The sequence below is a fragment of the Phymastichus coffea genome, unplaced genomic scaffold (genome assembly GCF_024137745.1).
Source record: "Phymastichus coffea isolate CEN01 unplaced genomic scaffold, Cenicafe_Pcof_1.1 PCOF00072, whole genome shotgun sequence".
NCBI lineage: Eukaryota > Metazoa > Arthropoda > Insecta > Hymenoptera > Eulophidae > Phymastichus > Phymastichus coffea.
Window position 1 is genome coordinate 412284 of NW_026706883.1, and position 23900 is coordinate 436183.

General features: G+C 35.3%; 3 protein-coding genes across 9 annotated transcripts; 2 read left to right on the forward strand and 1 right to left on the reverse strand.

Annotated features, from left to right (window-relative positions):
• Nucleotides 1-1374: 1374 nt before the first annotated feature.
• Nucleotides 1375-15013, forward strand: LOC131667994 (uncharacterized). Of its 3 annotated transcripts, none has more exons than XM_058941787.1 (6): nucleotides 1375-1481; nucleotides 12939-13175; nucleotides 13240-13365; nucleotides 13445-13636; nucleotides 13713-13937; nucleotides 14184-15013. In XM_058941787.1, the coding sequence occupies exons 1-6, from the start codon at nucleotides 1479-1481 to the stop codon at nucleotides 14406-14408; spliced, it is 1008 nt and encodes a 335-aa protein (XP_058797770.1). In that variant the 5' UTR covers nucleotides 1375-1478; the 3' UTR covers nucleotides 14409-15013. The 3 variants fall into 3 exon arrangements, with proteins under 3 accessions (XP_058797770.1, XP_058797771.1, XP_058797772.1); XM_058941788.1 differs by having other exon boundaries at nucleotides 14202-15013; XM_058941789.1 differs by lacking the exon at nucleotides 1375-1481 and adding an exon at nucleotides 6279-6402.
• Nucleotides 15014-15460: 447 nt separating this feature from the next.
• LOC131667983 (tetraspanin-33-like) lies at nucleotides 15461-18496 on the reverse strand. 2 transcript variants are annotated; one of them, XM_058941770.1, is made up of 6 exons: nucleotides 18182-18496; nucleotides 17696-18041; nucleotides 17427-17630; nucleotides 17167-17340; nucleotides 16960-17091; nucleotides 15461-16878 (listed from the first exon to the last, which is right to left on the reverse strand). In XM_058941770.1, the coding sequence occupies exons 2-6, from the start codon at nucleotides 17783-17785 to the stop codon at nucleotides 16642-16644; spliced, it is 837 nt and encodes a 278-aa protein (XP_058797753.1). In that variant the 5' UTR covers nucleotides 17786-18041; nucleotides 18182-18496; the 3' UTR covers nucleotides 15461-16641. The 2 variants fall into 2 exon arrangements, with proteins under 2 accessions (XP_058797753.1, XP_058797752.1); XM_058941769.1 differs by having other exon boundaries at nucleotides 17696-18496.
• A 915-nt stretch (nucleotides 18497-19411) lies between these two features.
• LOC131667956 (luc7-like protein 3) lies at nucleotides 19412-23680 on the forward strand. Of its 4 annotated transcripts, none has more exons than XR_009302236.1 (9): nucleotides 19412-19790; nucleotides 20009-20257; nucleotides 20349-20555; nucleotides 20643-20804; nucleotides 20877-21082; nucleotides 21158-21246; nucleotides 21320-21988; nucleotides 22626-22753; nucleotides 23181-23680. XR_009302236.1 is itself a non-coding variant. In XM_058941738.1 (8 exons), the coding sequence occupies exons 1-7, from the start codon at nucleotides 19686-19688 to the stop codon at nucleotides 21385-21387; spliced, it is 1086 nt and encodes a 361-aa protein (XP_058797721.1). In that variant the 5' UTR covers nucleotides 19412-19685; the 3' UTR covers nucleotides 21388-21420; nucleotides 23181-23680. The 4 variants fall into 4 exon arrangements, 1 of the variants encoding a protein (XP_058797721.1); XR_009302237.1 differs by having other exon boundaries at nucleotides 21320-21400; nucleotides 21466-22753; XR_009302235.1 differs by having other exon boundaries at nucleotides 21320-22753.
• Nucleotides 23681-23900: the final 220 nt, after the last annotated feature.

Consider the following 23900-nt stretch of genomic DNA (forward strand, 5'->3'; position numbering starts at 1 on the left):
TTTTAACATCATCGCATAACACGGTTCTCGAGTAAAACAACTTTACTGACATAATAAGACCAATTTTCAGCGACGCATAGTCGCATGTTCGAGGATCAAACCATTACGGCAATGTGGCCTAGTTTTCTGGTCGTGAGGAGCAGTACACGCCCAGCGAGTGAAAGTACCTCGCATATGGAGCTCTCGATTACGCATTCACGCGACTTTGTGCGTTATAATGCCACTTTCGGCCCATGGTTAATGCATGTGTGCGACGTGCCATATTGCACAATTCTGGTTTTTTTTTTCATTGTGGCAGTGGTGCTATATCCAGTGAACACGATGAAACTGATTAGTTGTTACCTTTCTTTAGCTGGCAAGGGTGATAATTTATCAGAATAAAAGTCTTTTTCAATTTTATACGATGTATATATATGGATAACCGAAATAAAGTTTCAAACGATTTGCTCATATTGGTTAAACATGTACTTCAATGTCTGCAACCCTGTTATATTCAACTTTTAACAAAGTTTTGACAAACAAGAAAATTTGTTGACGTAAAGTTTGGCTTCAAGTAGAGTAACATAAACAATTATAAATAATAAATTATTTTCTTTTTTAATTTACGCCACTTCATCAAAGTTTGTTATATTTATTTCGAACGATTTTAGTTAGGATTTGTAGGTTTTGAGTTTAAGTGCATAAAATACAGGATGAGTTCTGATGAAAATGTGAATTAAACAAACTTTTTTTCTCGAATATTGCACTGATAATGTGGAATAAACGAATGCAAATTTTTGCAAATGTTTGGACGTGAATCAATTGAGTATACGAATTTCATTCAAAAAAATATAAAAGGAATTACTGAATACAATTTCAGCTGCAGCGCTTCAAGTTTTGTTGCGGAGGTCGTTGTAACTTCTGTCTCAAAGTTGTATCGACTGCCCAGATTCAATTCACCTTTCCTTTTACTTAGACGCGAATGGACGAGGCGATCGGTTAAAAGCCAGTTGGCAATATAGTTCCCTGCAAAATCATTTAGGTCTCAATCGTTAATTTCGTCAAAATGGTTCGATTGAGGTAAAACAGTTACAGGAAAGAAATATCGAATCAAGAAAAAATATGTTTTATAATCCAGGTACAGCTATTTTTTTGTGCAAACATGAATTATACCATTGCGAATTAATACTTAAATAACATTATATGATACTAAATTTTAAAAAGTAATCAACTATTTCAAAATTCGAATTGGTGTTCGATTAAGAAGATTGTATTAATCAATGTTGCGGCGGGGTTCAGGTTTCCCTACTATGTAACAGTATCATATGCAATGTATATTACGTTAACGACTATATAAACGGAAAAGATTCATGATCGAATCGTCCATCGAATCAATTTTATCAATCATGTGTGGCATTATTTTTTACTTGATAGTGCTAATTAAGTAAAAGTGGCAGATTATTATTCCACCTATACGTGCCGTTTGCAAAGAAAAGCGCATGGTAAGCACGCAATCTCCCGTGTACGAATCGCAAAGCGTGAAGTATTATTGAGATACTTTTCATTAACGGTGCAGCGGATTAATTAGTTATTGGGGTAGTAGTGTATAGTCGCTGGAGAATATCGTGAAATCGAAAGCGTGATGAGACTCATTCTTGCTAACTTTCGGTAGAAATTAACTGCATTTTTATGGTACAATCTTCTGCGGTTATAGGTAATATGATTAATCGGTTTCGCATGAAAAATATGACAGGGAAAATCTCGGGTAAGCAAAAATGCTTTATGCGTCAGTTTGTTTTATTTGTGCATACGAAATATCTTTTCAACTTAATGATTATTAATTTTCCAATTGGGTCATTGAAAATAATAAAAATTACAGATAAAAACACAACTATCACGTATTGTGATGACATTAAATACATGATATTGATAAATAGTTAAATCTTGTTAAAGCTTTATTGTTGCTATTCCGTCAGTGAGTAATTTGTCAAAAACTTGAAATATTATATCTTAGTGTGATATTAGTAGATGTAGTTGAAATCTAGTGAGGTAAATTTTTTTGTCGTTTTCTTCACCAATTTTGAAAATAAACATTAACATAGAAAATACTTGATGTGAAATATCAATAATGGTGATGAGAATGCATTTTCATTCTGGCAAGTGAAGCAGTATACCTGTCATCCATCTACATCAAAATGTTTTTAAAATAACTTTCACCGGGAGAACTTTATCTGACCACATACGCATTGTATAAAAAACCGAAGCTTGATGCTTCTGCGAGGAGCGGCGGTTTGCGGATTAACAATTAAAAGCTCTGAGGAAGGCAAATCGCAGAGCAGGCGAATCGCGGCCTTGAGGATCCTTGACTACTAGGTAGAAGCAGCTCCTACAACTTAGCACCTCCCTTTCTGTTTCACTTTCGCACCTCGACGCGGTCTATTTACACCCGGCACGGTAGCAGAGCACTTTCTCGGGTGAAAGTGTTTTTATTCGGGCGGAGAGCAGCGATGCAGAACCATCGAATATTGTTACGTGCCTAGTACGTCGACTGCCATATCTCCCCACGAATAATCGTGCCGACGTGACGGTCAAGCGAGTATATTTGGCGGAGCGAGGATGTACGATGGCTCGCGGGGACGAATGTCTTATTTGTTTCTACCGATCTCGAGTGAAAACTTGTTGATACTACAACTGACGACATCGCCTTTTTTACTTTATTTTAAATACCGAGTGCGTCGCGAAACAAATCAATGAACTTGAAACTGGTTCTCGAAGTTCATTGCACTGATAATTATCTTATTAAATATCGATTCCGGAAAATTGTTATTCATTCTCGAACTCTAACTAATTTACAAGTTTATGTGTTTACGTCTGTCTGATATTTCAGTTGGCTAGTTATATAAAATTTATGATTTGGATTTTCAAATCTGAAAAATCGTAAAACAGAAAGCAACCAAATCCATTTTAAAGTGATAGATGAAAAAACTTATAAAAGTTGTACGACTTTCTTTACGCTTATTTTTTTCCTATTCCATAGTTAATTTCAATATTATGAATATAGTTTTTTTTACTGGAATTGTTAAGTTTTTATACACCGTGATGAATACTTAACTACTGTTGCGCAATACGCATTTCAAGAGTCTTGACCAGATAAATACGCATAAAGTTTTTCTCGACAATAAACCATCACGCAATTTGACGTATTTGCAATTGTTCCGTTCAGATCCAAAATGGAAATTCACTTGCAGAAACGAAGCGAAGCAGAGATCATAACTTCGCGAAATCACAGGGTTCAACAAAACACTTCGAAGAACCAGAAACAATAGCAACGAGATCTTGGTAGCGTCTCGCATGCTAATAAGCTCGATTCTCAAGAAAGCAGGAACAAAAAAAAAGGACTGCTCGATTTACAATGTGAATTTCACTCTTATACTATGTCAGTTTCACTATCTGCACTTGTGCTCCTCACTTGAGCAGTTTGTGAAAAAAAAAACAAAAGAGATGCGTAGATTACAAAAGACGAAACTTTCAGTGGCTTTTTAATTGGTCCGATGCAACGCACTAAATAGCTCGCTAATATCTTGAGACCGTTGCTGTTGGATATTTTAGTGGAGAACGAAATTGAATACAAGAGGAAATTGTTAATATGTCTTTCTTACACCCAGTTGTTATAAAAAAAACACATGGTCATTGTTTTTAGGTGTACGCATTATTATCCTACAATGTGAGCTGATGATGATACATATCGAAGAGGTCTTCGTTGCAATGAGAAAGTACTAAACAAAAAGTCACAAAAAAGCAATGAACGTATACAGTTCTTACTAATTTCACGAAGCATATCATTAGAGACGATTAATATTTTGTTCTAGTTTTTTTTTTATGATGGATTGTAAGTATTTATTGACGCCATTTGGAATGTTTAGACGAACATTGCTTAATCGCATTAGTAATTCGTGAAACGAGCAGAAACTATTCAATTCTATCATTTTATCTGGATTAGGTGTATGATAAAGGGATCATTTATTAGATAAAAATAATAAGAAAAAACAGGTAGATATTTGTCGTCGATGACATATCTTTAAGTCTATTAATATTGTAACCTTCTTCAAATTATACATATCTTAGTCTCAAGAATTTGCGTTTTTGAATTTTCTGAAACAAAACTATAATCCTATATTATTAGTTCATAGGTAGATTTTAAAAAAATTTCATAGAATGAGAATATGATAGCCCTGAAAAATAATGATATCGCACCAATTGTCTGAATTTTTAGTTATATTGCGCTGCCTCAAAGAATTTATCAAATTAAACTGTTTATATTACGTAGTTGACTATCATAAATCATTGTAACATTTACAATATAATTTACACGTATCAGCGATGGAAATCTTACTATAGCTTGGACAGTTTTCGAATTTGCAATTCCAATGAGGATCATTAATTATTATTAACATCAATTTTGTATCATAGTTTTTTGCATTAAATTATATAGCGTTGCTCAGTTCTATCCTGTCGTGTTACATAATTCAATTAGCCAGTATATTTCCCAAATCTTATTGTTTTGGAGCGCAAAATCATCGAGTTTTATTTTTTTGATATACATATCGTCGATGAAGTACTTAGTGTGTTGAAACTCGTATTCATAATTATCGGTTTAGCTATTAATACTTTTAATAACTTTCAAATGACAAAGCCAAACGGTGCATCCAATCCGAGACGTCAATCGTACTCAAAAAGGATAAAAAATGTTCTTAAAGTCGATTGTTTTTCCAATCACCGCCATTCACAAAGGCGGAAGTGTGCGCAACGCGTGTGCGGAGGGCGTTTTCACCGCGGCTCTCGCGAAGAAAGGCTTTCTCGTTGGTCAGAAAGAAAAATCACGCGGCGCTGGTCGCTGGCGCATATTATCCTTCGATGATGCAAGACAAGAGCGCGCTCGCGCAGCGTTCGAGCGTGACCGCTTTTTTTTTTGTTCTCAGCGGTATGCTTCTCTTCTTTTTCCCACCTCAAACGCTGTCGGCGCCCGGGAGCTGTGCCTCCAGAGCTGTACGCTTGCGACCGGTACTCGGTTATTTTTATCACGATTGACACGTTGTGATGTAAGACAGTATCGATTTGATGCGCGCCGCTTCACTCTCCCCAATTTTTATAGACTATGTGTAAGCATCTTTTGTGCTTTTATGCTATTGAAAACTCAGTGCACGTCATATTTACGTTTTTTATTGTTTATGCAACTCTTAGATCGATTTTAATTAACAGTCGCCGCGAGCTTGTACTTTTGTTATACGTGTTTTGCAGTGGCAAAGGCGTTCGCACGAGTGAAAGTAGTAGGTAATAGTGTTTGAGAAAAATCCGAAATAGAGATCAGCTGCGCCATGTATAGCGCTATATATGTATGTGTGTGTGCGTGTGTGTGTGTGTACATATGTACATGTGCATAAGACGTAATGCTGGGAAAGAGTGGATAAACGAGGCTGTTAGTTTTGTGTGTATGAGATGATGCGTAACTCAATATTCTGAGGTAATCGATTTTTTCGCAACCTGTTATAAGGACATTGGCGCCGCGAGCTAAGTTAACTGACGAGAACTGCCGATAGATTTATTTTGTTCAGTTGCTCCGATCTGATCCCTTTCTCGTTATTGCCAAAAGGAAGTTCTAATACTAGTTTCTAATTTTTTTTCTTTGGTGTAATATGGAGTATGCATATGAAAACTACGTACAGCTTAATTATTCTAAGGCTGGCGTCTGATTTTGGCTCTTATCGACCGAGGCTCTGAAACTTTTGGTGTTATTTTATCATCCTTCGTGTGTCATTTGATTTTTGTTTTTTAATAGATGAACCACTTGTACCGCTAATCACCCATTTTAAGAGAAAGCAAGAAACAAAATAACATGCGCATAAGATTATCGTTACTGACGATTCTTTGACGTGAGACGAATTTCGTGTTAATTACTTTTTACGCGCTGCACAAACAATTTTTTCATTCAGGCGAAAGTAACGAAATTAAATCCAAGATAAATTGCATTTTTTTATAATAAAATAAATAACGTTCCAGCCGGTTTTTTGTTTTAGATGCCTGTGCCAAAGTAGCAAGTTGATTTCTTAATTATAAGCTAAATGAAACAATCAAGAGCTAGCAAAAAAGTCATGGAGATCGGATGCAGCGCGAGAATGCTCTGCCCCCCCCCCTTTCGGCGTCGAAGCCAAAGGCCCCGCGCAAAGCCTGCCGGTATGGGCCTGCAGCTCCGTATAAAAGAGAATGTCTCGCCGGCCCGCCGAGATAAACCCCGTGTGTGTGTTGCCCGCTCGGTGTCTGTTGTGCTTTCTTACAAATCCTCTTGATCTTCTCGCCTCATACGACTAAATAGACTGTTTCTATTTTGCAATTGATAAACAACATTGTTGTGAGTTTATTCTACAGGTAAGCGGTTATATTTGTGTACTGTTGTGAAAAATGTTAGATATAGCATAAGGAGTGTTTTTGTTAAAATAATTTAAAATTATGGTAAAGCAGATCAGAACTTTATTGATAGTTTTCTTCAATCTTCAGGATTTTTTTAATGCTTTTGAATCTACTTTCAATGTTTTATGTCTCTTAACTATTTGATAATTGAATTGATGAAAAGTTGGATATCTAACATTTTTCTAATCGTAAAAAATAAAAAAGTTAGTTTCACTGTATAGAAACACTGGATAGTTTTCTCACATAACATAGAAATCTTACTCATACAATATTATTATAAATGGACTGTCAGTAATTTATTTAAACTCCAATTAAGATACGCTCGAGATTATTACTTTGATATAACTTCGTTCAATTCCCGTATGAACGATTTCGCGGTAACGCGTTAACGCAAAGCACATTAATGTTGAGATATTTTCGACTGTAGACTTACATTAAAAATATTCTCGCAAAAAAAGAAACGCTTTTACCGGAGCGGAAACATGGCTCGATATTAATCACTTTCATCAGGGGCCGGGAAGGCGGGGGGAGTGGTATACACGAGACTGAAAGAAATTATTTAGAGACTAGTTAAGAGAATCGAGCGGTTCTAATACTACAGCTGCATATGTCTGCATAATGAAAACACGGAGGATGTTGTACATTGGCAGGATTGCAGTTCGTTCCGCCGATGATACTTGCATGTTTGTATCACATACAGGTCACAAGACCGTGAAAATTTCATTTCGCAGATTCTTAAGATGCCACCAATTCATTGCAATAATGAAGAAACAATCAGTAGTCAATGAAATTTACATTTGATTATGTGTAGTCACCAATTTTTTATGAAATTTCAGTGCAGTTTGCAAATTGTTCAATTCCACATTAGTTTTATGCTCCAATTACACAAATTTACAAAACACTTCATTTCTTCTAATTGATATAAGCAACTAAAGCGAGACAAAACAAGCCTGCTTAGAACAAACTAGTCGATTTAATAAAACATCTCAAACTAAGACCAGAAATGTAATCTTGCGAAATGATACCGGGAAATTATGTAGTTAGCTCGCGACCCCGGCGTTCCGCGCCAAGATACGGTGGCGTCTCTGGGTTCGTGGCTATTAACGATCGTCTGTGCTCTAGATTTCCTTTTTCACCTGGAACAGACGACGAACAAGTTAGGTGATATTTTTCTGTCTCACAACGGCAGTCCTGTTACGCTCTATAGCTACCGGACAACTATCTCCCCTAGCGAGAGTTGCGCAATTTCGTCAAGTTGATTTTTTTTCTGTTTTTTTTGGCAGCTTTTTGCCGCCTGACGCAGTGTGTGCTTTTGGAGTTGTCGGTGATGAATGTCGACGATTGCTCTTATGGCAATCGTTTGGGGCTACGTTAATTGTGTTGTTATATTTTATTCTCCGAGTAATTCTATGGTCTTTTAGATCCCTCAATTTTTTAGTTGTACATGATAGTAAAAGTTGACCTGAATTTAATAGTTTCCTAGACGATACGTTCATATATTTGAAATTAATTGTAAAATACAACTTTAAAATTGCATTTTGTGAAAATGCAATTTAAAAGTTGTAAAAAGATTGATACATGACTTTACAAGTGTACATGCGCATGGGATTGTATTACTTTCTCAAATTATTAGAAAGTGCATACAAGTTGGAAATATAATTGCATCATTTATATTCTTTTTCGTCTTGATATTTAGCTGAGTCACAATCTTGAAATAATAGCGTTAATTCAATGTTTAGCAATACAAATCCATGTAAAAATCCTCTGATTTTATTCAATTGAGCGCTGAAAAACTGTAAGCTCTTGTATCGAAAATTCGCGTGGTGGCCATTATTCTGGAGAATAAATCACTCGATTTCACCGGCTTATACACAAACTGCTGATTACTGTGATTCAGTTGTCTTGCGGCTGCTATATACCTATTCCATTCGTCAATTTGCCAGTGTCACTGATACGTCAAGACATTTTTTCTCTTTTTTCGAAATGGAAGTTTTCAATTTAGTTTCGCTGATATCAGTGTGCAACGGAGATCCAGCCAATATGATAGATAATCATATTACAATGACTGGAAAATAACTAAGGGAAAGACTCGACTTTGAAAAGTTGCAGGCTATTATTATGCTGACTTTATCGAACAAAATCACTTCGGAATGAATATATAGTCTTTTTACCTTTCTTCGGCTTACAAATTCGAACGCAGACCATTCCTTTTGTTTCAACTATGAATGTTAATATATAATTAACTATTACGGAATATTTAAAGTGAAAAATTTGGTATTTAAAAAAAAATTAACTCGTCAATTTTATGCATCCAAATTATTATTCGGCAAAGTATAAAGGAGATAATAGCTTATAAAAGTTAACAGCATGCGTATATGCAACTTTATTGCATAATAAATCATGCGGAAATTTCTGAAATTTTAGCAAAACTATAACTGAAAATAGTAAATTGTAAACGTGAGTTATTTAACCAGCCTGAAGTGCTCCTCGAGCCTGTATTCACATAATCGCATAAGAAACCCCGCTATACTTTGTCTACGATAAAAAAAGAAAGAAAGAAGAAAAGGAGCCACGTAAGCTATGTTTTATGAAAACCTCACGGATCTCCATTGGATGCGGCAATTATCCGTGTCTCATTGCACGTAACAATAATCCAGAAGTGAGAATTGCAGTCCAGATTTCCGGGATGCACGTGCACACAGCCGAGGACGAGATAAAAAGCCACCAACCTTTCGCGATAAGCTTAAATCGGTTATGCGCTTCACGCACATAAGTAGCCCGCGTGCGAACGAATTTATTGATACAAATGGGACTTTTATTTAGTGTCGTGACTTTCACTCTCTTGCGCGCGGGTCCACTTCCTAACGATCTTGAGCAAGGAATGTTCGCGCTGGCTCGTTAGTTCGCGCTTCGCACAAAAATCACGCTTGGCTTAGCCTTTTTTTTCTTCTTTGCGGATTGCCGACGCAACTATTGTCCGCTCTTGCGAGAAGGAGAGACTCCGACTTGTGATTATTGCCAAAGTCTGCCAACTTTTACGGCTGTGCTGCGAATTTCCGAATGACAAGGGGAAATTGTTTTGCCGCAATGATATTCGATTAAAAAGTCATTTAATGAGGTCCTTTTGCGACAAGTCTGAACTTAATAAAAATATCCGAACACATTTCCTTCGGTCTAAGATAGCTTACGCAATAATTTATAGTGTTTGCGGCTTGTTTTATTATCAGCTCGTAAATTATCAGAAACATGGTTGGCAGGAATTCTACCGTATCTGAACACTCTCCTACAGTTCGAACAACAGTCACATTTTCTTAATAAATGTCAAACATATTCTCTTAAAAGAATAGTATAATTTTTAATTCTCACAATTAAAAAATGAGTTCAGTAAAATGATCAAGTGTAAACTCGTATTTATCTGATCTGCATCACCGTGCCCTGTATGGTTTCTCGCGGTTGAATGTGTTTAAAAATCATTGTTTTATAAACAATGATCCATAATATGTGTTATTGACATAATGTTTAAGGTGTTGTGCAAAGGATTTGTATATCACATCGTGACCACAAAATTTTTTCCTTTGCGATCTGTCCACGAGGTTTCGAGTTCGTACTCGCACGCTCAATTTCATGTCGACAAATGTATTTTTACACAGACAAAACAAGTTCGTGGTTTCTTACTTATCCATTGGAAATAATTAAGAAACAAATGTTATACAGATTCGTCAAGATTTATGTCGGGAAATCGCCAACGCCGTATCAGTCTTATAAAGTAATCTGTATTCTGCAATGTTAACATGTTGTATACATTATAGTATTTTGTGAGTTTGATTTTTCCTTCAATGGCTCATGAATTGATGGGTTTGAATATCAGCCCCATATCTTATGCGGACAGGTTGCATGGAACTACAAGCTGAAATTTATGCGTTTCGACAAAGTTATACAATGTTACGGCTCGCAGTTTATAAAGTACCAGAAGACAGACAAGGCAGCACTGAAAATGTATAAACTTTCTCATACTTTGGCATTGAAAAACTTTACTCTTACCAATTAAGCATTGTTCGTATATCGGAATATTACACTGGTCTTGCATTAGCATAGGATACAAAAGTCAGGCTTGACCGCGGACAAGCGTTCAATAAACTTTCAAAAGTCAGAGCGCGCGTTCTCCTTATAAAGCTCACGTGTGAGAGACTTTAAACAGCAGCCACAAAATATCCACTGCTCTAACGCGCGACTGCAGTCCATTGCGGAAGAAATCGCTCGTGGCCGTTTAACCGTGAGCACCACGCCAATTTCGAAACTCGAAAAATTTTCCTTCGCCGAGCGCCACTCGTTCTTTATCATACTGTCACGCTCAATGGCCTTCTCTGGCGGTTTACCCACCTTTGTCTTCGCGGATTCTTTTTTTTCCCACTGCCAGTTGCCCCTTTATGCCTAGCGCCGTACTTTAGCAGGCTTAAAAGTCGTTTATTTTCGTTGAAATATCTCGGCCAAGCTCGTTCGATCGATTCTAGTCTCAAGTCGAACAAAAGCTATAAACCGGATGAATTTGCGATTTCAGCTATAAATTATTTGAATTGGAGCAGCCTTTTTTTTTGAACGAACCTCGGTAGTTTCATAGAAATAAAAAACATTCATCAGACTGGCAGCAGATGTAGCGTGAAAACCGCGCCACTTTTCTTTTTTCTTTTGCGACTATGAGAATATCGACGAAAGCTCGCTATCGTTGGCGAGTGACAATTGTGATGCGCGCAAACTTAAGCGTGGATGCGCGCGCGCGTGCGCGTGTGTGTGTATGTACGCGCGCGTGTGTGTCTGTATATATACACGCTCGAGAAAGTGAGAACGCTTTCCAGTGCTTCATCGTGCGTTAAAATCTCTCTCCTTCCTTCGAGAACTGCGATCTTTCTTGAAACGTCACTTATGCGTCAGGCTCGTAATCGTAACAAGGCATATGCCAGTATTTTGCCATTTCACTTTTTCCGGTCTCGTTATTTATAGCGTCCCCTCGACTTTTTCTCGGGCGAGGTATTCCATTTATCAAGCGAAAATACATCACGTGATGCCAGCTGCTCTTCTCGCGAGTCATGATAATTCGCGAGATTTTTTCGCAAAGATCCGAAAGAAATTGATAAGCGTTATGAGAAGAGTTCGATGACGAATTGTCGGTGCTGACTGAGGAAAATACCAAGTAGCGTGTGCAACTCTTTTCCATCGGTGACGATATGCGTGTGCGCAATTCCTATTGATAATATTGTTTCGTGTTGTGTGGAAAAATTTGAACGACAAATTGAATGGCGTTAATGCACTCTTGGCGTAGTTTTTATCGACCGTAAACGTGATCATTTTAAGAAGCTTATACGACGAACTATATATATTTATCTTTTAAATAAATTTTTCCTCATGTGCCCATGGTTTTCTTTTTATCTTGAACGGTCGCTCGAATGACGCGATAATTTTTTTTCAGTTTATAAAGTCATTTCTCTCTTCCAGCAGCGCGAGAAAAGCACTCTCGCACACCTAGCTCAACGTGGAAGCAAATAAACTGATTTCTCCTGGCCCTGCGTGCGGCCAGCACGCATAGAAAGCTGCCAAGCCATTATCTCATTATTGGAATATCGAATAAAAGTGTACCGATCGTCTGGTACCCAATGAGCTTTTTCCATCCAGTCGAGTGCATAAATTAATTCGTTCTCATGACACAACATATGGGAAGAGAAAATTTCCTGCTAAAAATAGTCCGAGCGACGGCGTGATAATATATGGGTTCAATTCAATGCCTCGGGTGAAACATTTGACTATCACACTCGTTTAATCTTATTGGAATTTATGTAATTTAATTGCACATTCGAGCAGAGTTTAATGCGCTCATTCTTCTTGTAATTTTTCTCGATCAAGTAAGTTTAGTTTTCATGCGCTCTAGTTGAAAATGGATTGTTTTAAGACTGCGAGCATATTTCTCACATTTTCTTCCTTCAACTGTAAATAGAGACTTGCTCGCGCCCAGACTGGGCATCTCGTTTGAAAATCGAAATGACGGACGAGCGTTTCTCCGCGCGCGAGTTCTGGGTCACGGGCACGCAAAGCGCTTTCCTTGCGCGACACCTGCACTCGCGCTGAGCCATCAGGCGAACGTCGTTTTGCACTTTTCGGGTAATAACAAGACAATTAGAAACTCTGCTCGCCGATGCGCAAGGAGGTCTCGTCGCTATATAGTTTCACAAATACGCGCGATACACGGACATTACGGGCGCGACGGCGATCCGAATTTTTTTCCACTTGCAGCGAATCGGCTTTACGCTTGCTTACTAAGTGAGTATAGAACTACTTTTACGAGGTATTTTACAGGATAAGCGTTGCAGATTTTGCGACATGGTTCATTAATTTGTAAGAACCACCGGATATAATCAAAGCTGAGGAGTTTATTTAAGTAGAAAATGTACCGTCGATTTGGTATACCCAGCTAATAGAAAAAACCAATTTTTCTTATTTCGTAGAATCGAGAGACGAGAAAAATGTATCGGCTGTGCTTGGTGCTGTGGGCGTCCGCGCTGACATCCGCGCAGTACAGCGATAGCATCGAGTCTCGATCAGTCGCCTACCAAAGCAAGGCGAGCCTAAGCCCACTCTACGCTGGTTTCGGCGGCTCGCCAGGTTACCGCGACAACAGCTACGAGGACAACGCCGTCACACCTACGCCATCCCCGACTCCGATTTATCGTCCCAGTGGCCAGGTAAGATATTTTTAGTACATATCGCAATAGCAGTATTCGATCGACACGTGGAAATTATTCGCAGGTTTACAGAAAGCCATCGAGTCAACTCGACAGCTCGCGCGAATACCAAACTCCGATAAGGATAAGTCCGCAGCGAGCGTCAATTCGCGGAGGACAGATTGTCAAAAATGGGCAGGTGAAATATAAGGTAAAGCTCGATTGCAATTTGGATGCTTAACCGAATGATCGGTTGTGGCACAAATTCTGAAATTTTGGCCGTGAAAAAGGAGGAGGAACTGGAGGAGGAGAAGGAGGAGCCCGATCGTCTGAGCATCCTGCTACCCCAGAGCAAGTTCGACTGCGTCGGTAAGCAGACGGGCTATTACGCTGACGAGGAGCTGAATTGCGAGGTGTTCCACTACTGTCAGAACAACGCCAAGCACTCGTGGATCTGTCCAGAAGGTTTCACTTTCCACCAGGTAGAGTCGCGACAGACCGAAGAAAGCGGAAAGCAACGCTCGCTTAATTAAACAGTTACACGCGCGGTAATTGCAGGTGCACCTTATTTGCATGCCGCCGAATGGTGATATTAGCTGCAAAAAAAGCTCGCAGTATCACTTTGTTAATGAGTACCTGTACAAGCCATTGAACCTCGACGAAGCCGAGAGCAAACCCAATGTGACGCTTAGATACAGCGAAAGATACTTCCCCTCCGACATTTACACGGACGAACGAGAAAGTAGCGAGTACCGTGCCGCTTCGACTCCAGTTCGTCGACCGGTCAGTTCTTTTACCAAATAATGCGACCTTTTTTCATTTCCATATCGCTGCTTGTTGCGCGTTACGTTTTCCGCACTTTTTTACTTTCTAATAGATTACATTTTTTATTAGTGAATTCTGGAGCCACCCACTCTACTTTAACAAACCTTACGTTTGGCCGAGTCTATATTCATCGTATTCACAAAGAATATTTAATTAAATCGTAATAGCATTACACCTGATGCATTGTACTTTGGATGTTTGTAGATTTACATTTCCCCGCAGGCGATTCCGACGATCAACAGCATACCGAGTAGCAGTCGACCTCAGCTGTCACCCTCCACACCGACGTATCGCATCCCCATCAATCAGGTATTCCGCAGCCCCGAAGAGGTCAACATTCCATTACAGCAACGACGGCCACAACCGACTGCGAGCTCAAGCCTCAGAAGGTATCCCCAGGTCAGACCTGACGAAGAGGACTACGAATAGTTTATAAAGCAAATACTTTAGATGCTTTTCGGCGATGCTTTAGGAAAGTAGAGGCACTGGAAATCATTTGCCGCTTGATTATTTTACAAATAAGCCGACTGGGTCTAATGATATTGAGTTAAGTGAAGAACAAAAATAGCTCCAGATAATTTTTCGGTAATTGTTAGTATTCATATGAAGCAGAAATCAAATTTGTAATTGTTCCCAGCGTTGTCACTAAATGCTTTGACACTGTCATTATACTACTTCGAATTGATTTCCATCAATCATTAGCATTACCATCATCCTCTACTTGCAATAATTTTTTTTCTAACAATATTTTTTACTATTTCATTATTTAAGTATTTACTCATACTCGCAGTTCGTATGGAAATGTTAGAAAATATGAAATTGCAAGGTCAGTCGTAACGGATTTCATAAAAATGAGAAATAGCGTAACGCATACGTATAATATTGTGTATATAATAAATTGTAATTGGCGAATCGAGCTGAACATGTAGAATAAGAGTGATATTCTATAATTTGTAATCCTTCAAGTATTTTTTAGCTTTAGATGTAATTCAAATGTATTACTTTACATATTTTATATTTAATGTCTTGTAAGAATGTAAGCAAATAAATTGTTATCTTGTTTTTACCAACAGCTTAATTATTTTACAGTTAAATTATTCATTTACAATTGTTTCTTCATGTTTAAATTAATTAATTAAAAACAATAAATTCATTTATTTTGTCGATTGCTCTTTACTTGTATCATACAATATATAACAAGTGTCTTGGATAGTAATGGAATTGTTGCAATTGAAATAATTCGTAAAAAACGTAAATAATTACTTTAAAACGTTTAGCGGAGAGTTGGGACGATATATATATAAAAAAAAAATTTTCCACATTTCTTTTAAAGGCTAATCTGAAAAGTGAGTTATTTTATCTTTGATAAAGATATTTTTTCCAAATTTTCTCCAAAATCAGTCTTTCTGAGGTTAAATAGACTTCCTTGAGAATTCATTGAAATAAAAAAAGACCATTTGATTACATTGATTAGATAAAAAGCAAGTGTATACATTTTATTTATTGGTCAAAATTATATTTCATACAACAACACAAAATGATCACTATTTTCATAATGTGCGCATTTTTTTCATCTTACATAAAAGTTGAATGATGTGATTATTATTATCTTTATAATGTTAAGAAATATTATGTATCGATGATTTGAAAAGTACACTCGACAAAAACAGTGTCTATTAGAAATCAGTCAATCAATATTTTTCAAATGATTAACTAATGCTTTTCGTTAGCTTCGTAAACGTGCCGACAGACATTGCTTACATCAAATGTACTTACAGTCTTTAATTTACAAAAATTCAAGCAAAATAGGAGAGTATTACAGCAATGTTTTGTTATAGATTTTTTTGTTACGTTTATAATGTTATTACTAGTACTATTTTTGTATGCACAAATTTTTGAATCAGTTCTTACAAGATTGAGATTCGATATTATCTTACAACTTTCAATGTTTCACCAATTGTACTACTTCATAAATTTTGTATAATCTGTAAATATTTGCATCAAATTTTCAATATCTGACTCAAATAAAAGTTTATGTCTCATATTATAATTGTATCTAAGAGTTAAAAATGAATTAAATAACGTTCATTTATTATATGTCATACAGAAGTAAAAAATTAACTATATAAATTGGACAATATCCAAATGCTTATAATACATATTACAAAATAAGTTTATATTAAATGTCAAAAAATAATTTGACATTCGAGTATTATTTGTTGGAAATTATATCAATTTCTTAATTAAAAAGCTAAAATTTTGAAACTAGATACTTAACTGCTTGATACAACTATGCAAGAGATAAAAGAAATATATGCTGAATGTATACAGCAGTCTTTATTGACAAGAAAAAAGCAAGTATTTGGAATGATGAGAAGTGAGAAATGAAAAAAATATCTAATTAAATATTCAATGATAATTGATTGTCAAGCTAAAATTAAGTAAAAGTCAAATATGAATTTAAATAATTTCTCATGTAAATAAAAAGTCTGATCAAAGATAGTATGCAAAGAATATATAAAGAAATTGCAAACAAAACAAGGAGAGCCATTCGAGCATTTATACTGGCTTCAAATTCTTGGCCACGAATATTTCGAGAACTGACTGCCTGTCTGCTACTGGATGAAGATACCTGGTAGCGATAGGCAGCCTGAGGTCAAGCTCAGGAATGCCATCGTGATTTTTGCAACTCAATCTGACCTTCTAGAGTCTTTGACAGATAGATTACAAAAAGTTGACTTAATGCAATACCCAGAGCAATTCCAGCAATTGTGTAAAGGTTACGTTCTGCCCAGGCCCTAACTATTTCAATGCAGCCACTTGTCCATACTTTCTTACTTGCTTCTGATACAGGAGCCTTTTGTACACCATTTCCACACATGTTATTTACTAATCCACTCTGTAATATTAATTCATTGTATGTTTAGTATATTCACAATTACTATAATTATTTATTATTCTATCAATATAAATGTAGTACCGCAATGTTAGTAGCATTGATACAGCAAGAGAATGGTACTCCACAGCTTTCACTACTCGGACTTGAGCAGTTGAAATATTCATTTTTACCCCAATCTTGATATCCAGTTTGACTTAATCCACAACACTTGAACTGATATTAAAAGTTATTAGTGGCAGAAAAAAAAGAGATTAAATAATTATGCAATTAATTCTTATTGTATCTTACTTCTTTTTGTGCAAAATCAATAAAATTTTGCAGATCAGGATCTTCTCGATAAGTCTGAATAATTTTATCAGTGAATGATTCTTCCAACAAAGACTGTAGTGTGTGTGGAAACACAAAACCTACTATAGCTACTCCCATTTCCAAAAGGAAAAATATTAATAAACAGAGGGAATACTGAAAAGTAAAAATAATTACCATTAATAATATCAATAAAAGTGATTAATATTAGATTTTTTTTAAGAAACAAAGCTGTTACTTACGAACTCAAGCAGGCAAGTATTTTCTCTCAATGCTCCAACACATCCTGCAAAACTAACTATAAAAACTACTGCTCCAGCAATAATCATGACAAGTGATATATTCAAAACTATATCATAGATATTTTCTACTCTGACTGAACCAGTCATTTGCCATTTATCAACGAATGCATAAAATCCAACTCCTATTAGTAACCCTCCAAATAGCTAAAAGTATGATATTTATTTAGTGTCGAAAGACACTACTTAATTATGAAATAAGCACTACTCACCCAAAAAACAAAATTTAGCATAAAAATCATATATTTGACACATGAACTAACATATGTAAAGTTATTTGTTCTTCTACGATGGTGATGCATTTTGTTTTCTTTAACAATAAAAACGTTTGATCAGAGCCTGTAATGAATCTGATCACAAACAAATGTTGGCAGTCATAGAACTTGTGTACTTTTTCAATGAAAAGATTTTCATAGAACTATTTTTCTATTGTTCATTGCTCATACATTTCGTTTACCCTATTCTTGTTATTCTCCTTTTTTCTTTCTTTCATTCAACTGCAGGCGTCTGTGTCATCGCCTTTTTTTGTCCAAATTCTTAGCTGTTTATTCAGAGTTCCTATTCGAAAAAACAGGAAATATGCTAATCAAACACTAATTCACGTAAAAATACTATAAACTATAATAGAATGTCTGTAAACAGTTCTTTGCATGTAAAAACATAACTTGTCACTTAAACAATATACATAATATACATACACTGACGGTTCCTCAACTAAATAACCTATTTGACGTTTCGGATAATTGTGATGACAATTCATAACCTCTATTGGTTCAATTCCATAAATGTTGCATTTAGAATTTTTAAATGTTTTCTTAAGATATTTAAGATACACTAATTGAAAGCACTTTAATTGCTCATTCCAAAAATTAAGTAAAAAGTTCCTTCTTCAAAGGTTTGTAAAATATTAAATTTGAAATGTCATTGAAAATAACAAGGATACCATTATTGTTATCGAACACCTTTTATTTACAGATTTAATAAGTTCCTTGTAAATAAATTTATTACAGAATGGAGGAGATAGATACTGTAAAAAAATCTAACTATATAATATAATAATTGTAATTAGACATATGTATAATTAAATATCATAGGTTTGGAAAATTACTGGTTGGAACATAAGGGTCTGTCTCCATAGGGCCTGCCTGAGTCCGTCCGAGCCGGCCGAGATTTTTTATGGGCACGCCATCTCTATAATTTCGTGTTCATGCGTTTCTCGTATTGGCTGCGTCCGATCGGGCTCGTTTATGTAAAGGCAGCCATTCACTATGAAACTCGCCATTGGATACGAAATTATAGAGATGGCGTGCCCATAAAAAATCTCGGCCGGCTCGGACGGACTCAGGCAGGCCCTATGGAGACAGACCCTAAGGGAGTGTCCACACGGAATCTCTCTTCCTTCCCGATTCCGAGGCCGTCCCGTCCGAGTTTTTGTATGCGCACGCTGTCTCTATAATTTGAAGTTCATAGATTAAGAATCATATCTCGTATTCATTATGAAACTTACCACTGAGCTCGAAGTTATAGAGATGGCGTATGTATATAAAATCTCAGAAGAGGATGGCCCCGTGGTCAAGAAGGAAGTGGAATCCCGTGTGGATACTTCCTAAGTAAGAGAGTTTTGGAATGGAAATGGATGAAATAAAATTGAAAAAATAAAATAAAATAACGCATGCGCGATTGTGTTTTAAAATTCTATATCTTCTAAATTATTGTGAATAATTAAGTGAACAAATTAAAAAAAAAATTTTTTCTATTATTAAACAAAGGAGCTATCAAAATCTTTTAAATGTCAATTTTTGAAATTGTTAATTTGTAATACGACACTGCAGTGCAGTAGCATTGAGGTGATGCGCGTGGCGTCTTTATTTGGGGTGTGTGTGTGTGTCTCTGTGCATGCGTTTGCGCATTCATTAGTATTGGACGAAACGAACGAATCGCCGTTGTTTCGTTTCGAGTTGGTGAACATGGCGACGGTTGTTACGGACGACGTTTATCATTAATTTGTTTATCATTATCTTTTAACGTTAAAGCTATTAATTTTCAACGTCTACCTCAGCACCTTTTTGAATAAAACAGCATTAAAAGGATAGGTTATAAACTCGTGTTTTCGCGAAGAAATCTTCGACGCCTAATTCCTTTAGTGGTCGATCTCTTCTGTTTCTCTAAGTTTTATTGATAAGATTTTTTTGTAATTATATCATGGCAGCGGCTGCAGCTGCTGCTTTGCTCGACGAGTTGATGGGCAGGAACCGAAATATCCTGCCCAACGAGAAACCCAAGGAACTTAACTGGGAAGATCCCGAGGTACGTCTACCGGTGTTTCTTAACCTATTTTGTTTCTATCTTTTTTTTTTTTATTTACGTGGCATATTGCTTAACGTACTACGTAATTTATTTTATCATTACTGTATATGAATAAAACTCGATATACTGACAGAAATTGATGATTGTAATTTATACAAATATTTAGCTTCATAAAGATCATTGGTTTATGATAATTTTAATGTGATTGATGTTTTCAGTTTTGCAAATTGTTCTTGGTCAAGTTTTGTCCACACGATTTATTTGTAAATACAAGAGCAGATTTAGGAGCATGTCTCAAAGTACATGATGAGGAAGCAAGAGATCTTTTCGAGAAAGCTCCTTATACTTACCGTAAGCAACAGTATGAAGATGAGTTTATTAGATTTTGTCAAAGCATGCTTGGAGAAGTGGAAAGAAAAATTGTGAAAGGAAAACAGCGCTTAGCTCTTATTGGCAAAACTGAAGCTGTAAGTTTTAATAGAAGAAATTAAATAATGTTTTTGTCGTAATATAATAATACAAATATATATATATATATACTTATTTTCAATTTTGTAGCCAACTCTTTCACCTGCACAAACTCAAAAAAATGAAGAACAAATTACTCTACTGTCAGAAAAAATCAATAAACTTGTAGAAGAAGCTGAACAGAGCGGTATTCAAGGCAACGTAGAACAAGCACAAGGGCTAATGCGCCTTTGTGATCAATTAAAGGAAGAACGAGAGGCTCTACGTAAATCAAATGATAACAGCCATTACAATCAGGTGAGGTTGACACATTGATTGCACATTTTTTATTTATTTTTTTTTTGAATAATAATATGTTATAACTATGTATTATTTTCATTTCAGACTGCTGAATTAGCAGCTGCTCAAGAAAAACAAATGGAGGTTTGTGATGTTTGTGGAGCATTTCTAATTGTTGGTGATGCTCAGCAAAGAATAGATGATCACTTAATGGGAAAACAACATGTTGGTTATGCTAGATTGAAAAATGCATTACAAGAAATTTTGGTATGCTCTTATATATTAAAAATTTATTCACTTAAATATTATATTTTTCATTACAAATTACATTTTTATTAGGACAAGCGAGAAAAAGTTAGAAATGAAAAAGAAGCTAAACGCGAAGAAGAAAGAAAACGGACGAGAGACGACGATAGACGGAGACGAGATGACAGAGACAGATATCGTGATCGAGAACGAGGAGACAGAAGAGATCGAGACCACGAAAGGGATAGGGACAAACGTCGACGATACGACGACGATAAAAAACACGAGGGTTTACACAAGTAATGATTCTAGTTTAATCATTTTTTAATGCATTTAAAATATAATTTATCATTTCAAAACTGTTTGAATTACAGGAATTCTAAACACCGAAGTAGAAGTAGATCTAAAGATAGACATGACCGGCATCGAGATGATGACAAAGAACGTCGTCACAAAGACAGAGGTATTTTTAATACTAAACAATTATCTGTTTTATTAAAATGTATTATGTATTTATGGCTATGGTTTGTTGAAAGGTAATCATGACCATCGATCGAACCATCACCGTAGACGACACCGATCTCGAAGTAGAAGTCACAAGTAACTACTCTTGATTGGTTAGTGAGCAGAAAGTCAGGTATGCACTATACAATTTACTATTAACGTCTCAATTTTTGTACAGATTGTTTTGTCAGGTAAGTTCCACTAGTTGCACCTTTAAACGTCAGTTATGCTTGTGACCTTTGAAATTCTGTTTGAACAATCACAATTTCACCTGACAATAATCCGTGACGCGCTTTAAATTCGGTTACTTATCTATTATTGGAAACATGTTGGCTTGTCAATTAAAACATTTCACAAAACTCGTTTGCCAAGTTTTAAAACTGCAATTCAATCAAACAAACAAAAAAAGAATAGGTTAAAATGACTATTTGTAGATATTGAGACGTTAAACAATATCTTAGAATATGAAAATCTGCAGAGCAAGTTAGGAGAAGGTATACCTACACTTGCTTTGGGTCGACGATAATGTATCTTTAGGTTGTACACAATTATTTTAAAAACTCCAAGGACAGCGTAGAGTTATTTTATTCAAAAAATTAAGCGATTTAATGGAGGAAACAGAGCCTACTTCCATAAACCTGCCTCGACACTGCCGTGTGTGACTGACTATACAAACCTAGCTTCTGCCACGCATTTCAGAGGTATTTATGGTGGAATGATGATACCAGAACCTGGCCTCTTTTTTATTAAAAATGTTTTAGATATGTCAATGAAGGTGCACTGTTCCATAAAGCAGATTTTTATTGCATTCTACTATATTGCATCCACTTTTTCCTCGTGGTACTGTTTTCAAAAACGTGTTGAATTTTTTATGCAAACAGTTTATCATTGAATTGTACATAAAATATTCAAAATAGATGATAAAATTAATCTTTTCCTTTGATTAACAACAATTTTTTTATTCTAAAATTATAGCTTTTATAACGTGTATATTTTATTGTTTGCTATTGCATTGCTTACATTAAATAACTATGAAATTGCTGCTCTGCCTTCACGTTTAACCATTTACCGAATAAGGTGATTTTAAGGAAACGTAAAAACGTTAATTATATACTTTTTGAAAAAATATATATCCGTGGGATATTGTATTTAATATTTATTTTAATGTTCTCGTCAATCATAATTTTATTTTTAAATGATATTTTTTTATTTGTATTATTAGCAGTCTTTTATAAATTTTAAAGCAATTACTTTGTAAAGTTTCATATTCAATTGGACTTACATAATTTACAAAAGTGCACACATGTACAAAAGTTTATTTAACAATATACACTCTAGGTATTCAGTTTGGAAGACGTATGCATTTCTAAATACGTCTTGAATCAATTTAATTTTGTAAGCCAGACTCCATAGCTGGGAAACCGATTTCGAAATTTCGAACATTGCAGAAATCCCGTTATATATAGGTATTTTTATAAATGTAATTTTATCTGATATTTTTAAAATAGGATCAGTAAATTTCTTTAATTGAAATAAAATAAGTTTACTGATTCGGTTGTTAGCTCTTAAGTGAACATATACATGAAGTTATGTGATAAAGTATTTACCTAAAAAGTATTAACGAAAAAAATAGTTATTTAATTGTATTTTTAAATTTATCAATTCACTTCTAAGAGATAAAAAAATTATAATGATTGAATGTCAATCTAGCAAACGACAATAATTGCATTATTTTCATTAATACTTTGTCTAATGGCTGTAGGTCATGATTTGAAAAGTATTTTATCATCAGTGTCCGGTTTTGCAATTATTGTATCAAATATAATGTGCCTAACAATTTTGTAACAGCGTTTTATCGTTAATACTTTCACAAGGCAAATTGTCTATTTTCAGGAAGACTGCGCTCGGATGTTGTGAGAAGTGTACAAGTACGCGAGGACACTCGAGAACGGCTTAATGTATCATTTAAGGTAAAAAAAGATTTTCCATACGTGTTTGAAAGATTTTGAAAATGTGTTTTCAACGATGTCGCCAATGGTCAAGTGGAATTTGAAAATTTCGTCTTTCTTAATTTATTCTTAATTAAAAAGGAAATAAGAAATAATTTCCTGTTCATCAAGTCATTTTCATTGTACGTAGTAAATACTTGTACATTGAGTAAATCATTTCTAAAAATAGTTTATTTGGAAATTTCTTTGTTATTCAAATATTCCTTATGCTCTTGACTACTATGAACAGTTCTTTTTTAAATTGTAATAATTAGTTGTGTTAATATTTGACAAATAGTGTTCTAAAATACATTTTATCGTTTGGAATGTAATAACTTTCAATAATTATTCAATGAATTGGATTACGTAAAATAATCAACAACTTCTCTGTAACTAAAAATAAAGATATTCAACAAACATTTAATATATTTTTCTTTAATAATAATTAGAGAATAAGCTGAAATAAAAAAAATGTCTAACCTGTCCTTTTTAAGAGTTTCATTTCATTTTCCAATAAATTAAGTATTAGAATATAATTTGGTTAAAATAGATATAACTGTCATTTAATTTTAGGCAGATACATTTGTTTTAAAGAAAATAGCGACACTAGATTTATATAGATTCA

Bases quoted from the DNA above. Each gene is read 5' to 3' on its own strand.
- LOC131667956 (XM_058941738.1), top strand. From the start codon at position 19,686: ATGGCAGCGGCTGCAGCTGCTGCTTTGCTCGACGAGTTGATGGGCAGG. The intron at 19,791-20,008 runs GTACGTCTACCG...TGATGTTTTCAG, and splicing joins TTAACTGGGAAGATCCCGAG to TTTTGCAAATTGTTCTTGGT. The intron at 20,556-20,642 runs GTGAGGTTGACA...TTTTCATTTCAG, and splicing joins ATAACAGCCATTACAATCAG to ACTGCTGAATTAGCAGCTGC.
- LOC131667983 (XM_058941770.1), bottom strand. From the start codon at position 17,785: ATGCATCACCATCGTAGAAGAACAAATAACTTTACATATGTTAGTTCA. The intron at 17,631-17,695 runs GTGAGTAGTGCT...TCATACTTTTAG, and splicing joins TGCTAAATTTTGTTTTTTGG to CTATTTGGAGGGTTACTAAT. The intron at 17,092-17,166 runs GTAAGATACAAT...TTTTAATATCAG, and splicing joins TTGATTTTGCACAAAAAGAA to TTCAAGTGTTGTGGATTAAG.
- LOC131667994 (XM_058941787.1), top strand. The intron at 13,637-13,712 runs GTAGAGTCGCGA...CGGTAATTGCAG, and splicing joins AAGGTTTCACTTTCCACCAG to GTGCACCTTATTTGCATGCC. The intron at 13,938-14,183 runs GTCAGTTCTTTT...GGATGTTTGTAG, and splicing joins CGACTCCAGTTCGTCGACCG to ATTTACATTTCCCCGCAGGC.